We start from the raw sequence: 4,926 nt of genomic DNA, 5'->3' as shown, positions 1-4,926 counted from the left end.
ACATTGGTCTACCTCACAGCAAGCTCACTTGCAAGTAAAGCAGTCTGGAATCAAACTAATGTTGACTGGTGGAAGGAGCTGGAGATGGAAAATAGGATGAGACGGAGAACAAAAGAGCTTGTGTGTAAGCAGCTAGAGGAATCTTATTTTGGAGTGTGGTTTGGCATCGTGAGGATGAGCCTCAGAGATAGGATGTCTGTCTCTCTTTCTGTCTCTCTCTCTCTCCATCATTCTCTCTTTACACTCTAATTACCTATGCCCCTGTGAAGCAGGACTGACATGCCGCTCACACACAGACACACACACACACACACACACACACACACACACACAGACACACACACACACACACACACACACACACAGACACAGACACACACACACACACACACACACACACACACACACACACACACACACACACACACACACACACACACATGCTTTCATCAAACAGAATATGTATGTGCTGGAAATAGAGGCGCAGACAGCAGGAGAGGGAGAGAAGGAGAATGTGAGTGTGTAAGAGAAAGAGAGGGAGAATGACAGCTGCCCATCTCTTGCCGTACAGGCAGAAATAGGAGAGTAATGCATGTGGAGAGCCCAGGCTTGGGTACTGTATGTACCCTACCCTGCTACTCTGGGGAGGGAGGACCTCAACCCAGACAGGCATCACAAAAAGAAGACTAGCTTTAAACCTGCAGCATCAATGCCTCTATGACATTCTGAATGCCACTGTGAGTCAGCGCGGCGAGGCTGGGGCCCAAGGCTCAGTGGAGAGCCCAGTAGTGAGACAAAGACAGAGCTGCTGCAGCGGCACCTATAACTCATCAAGCTGTATATACAAGGACCCTCTGGGGCAACTGGCTGGATGACAGTGGAAGAGAGTTGGCAATGGGTTGAGATCAGATGGCAAAAGCAATGTGCTACTGTATAATCACTGTTATCATTGTTTTTACTCTGTTTTTTTCAGTGACCCCTACCTTACAGAAAAGAAGCATGAAGAACACGTGGGCATGGTTTAACACAGGAAATGCGTGTGTGAACATTGAATATCCAGTGTCCTTTTCCCATGATCGTTTTTTAAAAATAACTCATGCATAGATCCCCACTGAGAAACCTTTTATATATTTTCTTCTTTGTACACATTTATATATAACTATATATATATATATATATATCTATATATCTATATATTTAAAAATCTTTCCACAAAAAAGGATAGAAAGTAACAATAAAACAAACGCTGAAAAAGATTAAAGAAAAGCACAAGAGAGGCCTTTTTTTTGGCACTTTCCATTAACACACAGTATCAGAAGGACAACGTAGAATACTCTCCATCTCCCAGCTTCCTTGAATGGGAAATCATACAGTACACACTTGGCACCAAGAATGCTGGTAGAATGATGATATCAGAATATCAATATTTTCATGTTATACGTATGCTTACTGTATGTACGGTACGCCTCATATAAAAAAGACAACCCATGAACTAGATTATGGAGCATTACACGGGTGTTTATAGGTGGGCTGGGGAGAGATGGACAGAACTACATGGTGGGTTAAATAAGAAGTAAAGAGCAGGGAAAGAGAGGGATGTAGAAAAGAGAAGAGGCTACAAAGCAGGGATATGAGAGAGGAACCCCCCCCCTCACTCACACACACACACGCACACACACACACACACACGCGCGCGCACACACACACACACACACACACACACGCGCACACACACACACACACACACACACACACACACACACACACACACACACCAAGGATCATCCCCACCCCCACAAAAGACCCAATAAGAAAAAGGGATGAGAAAACAACAAACAGATAAACACATATAAAGAGGCAGATGGTCGTTCAATGGACAGGTGTGGGGGATGTTGTCTGAGTCAGAGAATAGAACCATCCCTCCCCCCTCCCCCCAATATAGTTTCCTCGAATTTCGAGACCCCCCCCCCCCCCCCCCCCACCTGCTGCCATGCAGTTCAGTTTCGCCTCACACAGCCCCAGCAGTAGAGGCTGTTGTAAGTAGCAGCAGCAGGAGGCTGACGTTAAGAGAAACAGAGAGTAAGAGAGAGAGAGAGGGCCAGAGTCCTCCCCTCCCCCAGGGGGAGCTCTACTATACACGGGTGGTGGAGTGGGGGTGTGGCAAGGTGTTGTTGTGGCCGGTGGAGGGATAGGTGTTGAAGGCGTGGAGGGGTTGCATGCCGGTGATGGTGCTGGGGATCATGGTGATGGTGTTGGGGGTCATGAGGGGCACGTCATCCGGGGCCCTGCGCAGGGCCAGGGTGTAGTCGGGCGGACAGGCGGGCCGCAGGATGTCGTGGGGCCTGAGGGGCTCTAGGTCGTGGTGGGAGTCGTGCTCTGAGTGCTTCATTTGCAGGGACATGATCTCCTCCTCCTGGCTGTGGGCCAGGTCGTTGGCCGGCCCGCCCCGCTGCGGTGACAGTCGGTGGCGTCTCATCTCGTGCCTCTTGTCCCGCTTGTAGTAGAGCGCGGCGAAGGCCAGGATGTTGAGGAAGAGCAACGAGGCGCCCACGGCGACTGTCACACTCAGCTCCGTGGAGTAGTCCCGTGTTTCGCCGGGAAACGGGGGTTCGCGGTAGGGCTCGGTGCCATCGATGTCCGGTTCAGAAGGTGAGGTTGGGTAGGGGTGGCGGGTGGTGCGGGGCCCGGGCTTCCATGGGGGGCGGGGGGTGCCGGGGGGCAGGCGCGTGGTGGTGGAGCTCAGCAGCTCCTCATGGAGGCTGTGGAGGTGGGGGACCAGCTCCAGCCAGAAGGCCACCTTGTTGGCCCTGTAGTTGTCTCGGACACGGGGCTTCAGGCCAATGTGAAGGTACTGCTTGTCCTTGGAGTTGAACTTGGTCCAGATGACCTCCTCGAAGCGGTTGGGCTTGGTGTGGATGAACTTGGTGTCCTGAGGGACTGGCAGGTTGGGGTCCCTGGAAAGAATGGAAGGAATATGTCAGATGATTTTGTGATCAGTCATACCAAAGTTAATACAAACATTACATTTTCAGTTACACAACCTCACTGGTCAATTTGACGAAAAAACTGGTTAAAATCAATTCAAAACCATATGAAATGGAACACCTTTTTGAATGCATAGCCTATGGTAGGCTATAATATCTAGATTTGGAATGTTAATTAAACATAGTCGATCAAAACAAAACGTAAAGGAAAATAGAAGGAAGAGCAGAGTTAATCTGTAGCTATTCACACCCTCTATGACCAGACACCTACCCGGTCTTGGCGAAGTTGGTCCAGTAGGTCATAACCACGGCGCTGAGCATGACGTCGTTCTTGGAGAAGTTGCAGGGGAACAGATCTGTAGCTCCGATCATGGGCACCCCGAACACGTAGGGGATCTCATCGCCGTGGGCCGCGTCTGCCCACTCAGGCCGCGTCTCTGTCTGGCAGTGGTGGTAGAAGGTGTAGAAGTAGACTGGAGACTGGAACTCTGCATGCAGTTTGGCTGTAGCCACTGCTGGCGCCACCCACTGGTGGTCTGTGAACAATGCCAGCAGGGTCTTCCTCCTCATCTCCCCGTTATCCCGGTCGGCCCAGTCTGTGTACATGAATTTAATGGTCTCCCTCAGGATGTCCTTACCTAGAGGGGCGGAGAGTGTGAGAGAGAGAAGTGGGGTAGATAGAGGGGGAGAGAGAGGTGGGGTAGATAGAGGGGGGAGAGAGAGTGAGAGAGAGGGGATCGATAGAGGGGGAGAGAGAGAGAGAGGGTGTAGACAGAGGAGGGAGAGAGAGTGAGAGAGGTGGGGTAGATAGAGGAGAGAGAGAGAGAGTGAGAGAGAGGGGATCGATAGAGGGGGAGAGAGAGAGAGAGGGCGTAGACAGAGGAGGGAGAGAGAGTGAGAGAGAGGGGGGAGATAGATGGGGAGAGAGAGAGAGAGAGAGAGAGAGGGGATCGATAGAGGGGGAGAGAGACAAGGTGAGAATGAGAGTGGAAGCAAGGAGAGGGGGTAAAGGGGGGAAGCAAATACAGTTCTAGTGAGTGAGTGAGCATACAAGGAAAAGACAGGAGACAGGGTAATAATCAGGAGAGAAAGAGAGGAGTATGTGTCGAGGGGCAAAGAGCAGAAAAAACTGGAGAGGCTGAGCAAGGTGTGTGTGTGTGTGTGTGTGTGTGTGTGTGTGTGTGTGTGTGTGTGTGTGTGTGTGTGTGTGTGTGTGTGTGTGTGTGTGTATGTGTATGTGTGTGTGTTCAAGTGTATGTATGTGCATGCGTACAGTATGCATGTGTGTAGGTGCGTGTGAGACAGACAGGAAAACAAATAACAACAACTTGAAAACTGTGACTGCATTATACAAATGTAGCCCTGTTTCCTCAGAGGCCTGTTGTGTGCTGCTCCGGGCTGATCTGAGAACAGCGGGTTGATGATTCAGTCTGAGCTGGCTGGAGATGAGTGGCAGCACCACCACTGCCACCCGAGCATAAAAGGCCACAGCTTACCCCCAACCAAGAAGATGACACTCCCCGAACACGCTGGAGACCCGCTCTCAACAAACCTGTTGTTGTGTTTAGTGTTCTATATTTTTATTCTGTAGTGTAGTTTTACTGACCTCTCATTTAGACCTATGTCTATTATGAATACAAAATAATGCTGTACTAAAACCAATATAAACAGTGAGTTTTGGTGTCACTAATTTGTCACACAGTATACATATACAATATACAGTATATATATATATATATATATATATATATATTTAAAGGGGTCAAAATAAAAGAGGCAGATATGTACTGTATAGAAGGCTGTCTCACCCTCAGGATATCCGTAGAGATTATCCACAAAGTTGGATATGGTGTAGTCAAAGGCTGCGGCTGAGATCCCATCGTTGTCCTCACTGTCATCCACAAACTTCAGGCCCTCTCCCTGGTTCACTCCGATCAGGATG

General features: G+C 49.5%; 1 protein-coding gene across 1 annotated transcript in view; it reads right to left on the bottom strand.

The window, feature by feature from the left end:
- Positions 1–2,131: 2,131 nt before the first annotated feature.
- The window catches only part of nlgn2a (neuroligin 2a), a gene marked incomplete at both ends in the record, with an annotated part of 67,781 nt that continues 64,986 nt past the window's right edge, over positions 2,132–4,926 (bottom strand). The window contains 3 exon segments of the mRNA XM_083679912.1: positions 2,132–2,954; positions 3,256–3,622; positions 4,793–4,926. The exon segment at positions 4,793–4,926 is cut by the window's right edge and continues 20 nt beyond it. Coding sequence (XP_083536038.1) covers positions 2,132–2,954; positions 3,256–3,622; positions 4,793–4,926 — 1,324 coding nt within the window.

Source organism: Argentina silus, assembly GCF_951799395.1.
Source record: "Argentina silus genome assembly, chromosome: 1".
NCBI classification, from domain to species: domain Eukaryota; kingdom Metazoa; phylum Chordata; class Actinopteri; order Argentiniformes; family Argentinidae; genus Argentina; species Argentina silus.
The sequence above is the reverse complement of the archived record's forward strand: the minus strand, read 5'-3'. Positions and strand labels throughout refer to the sequence as shown.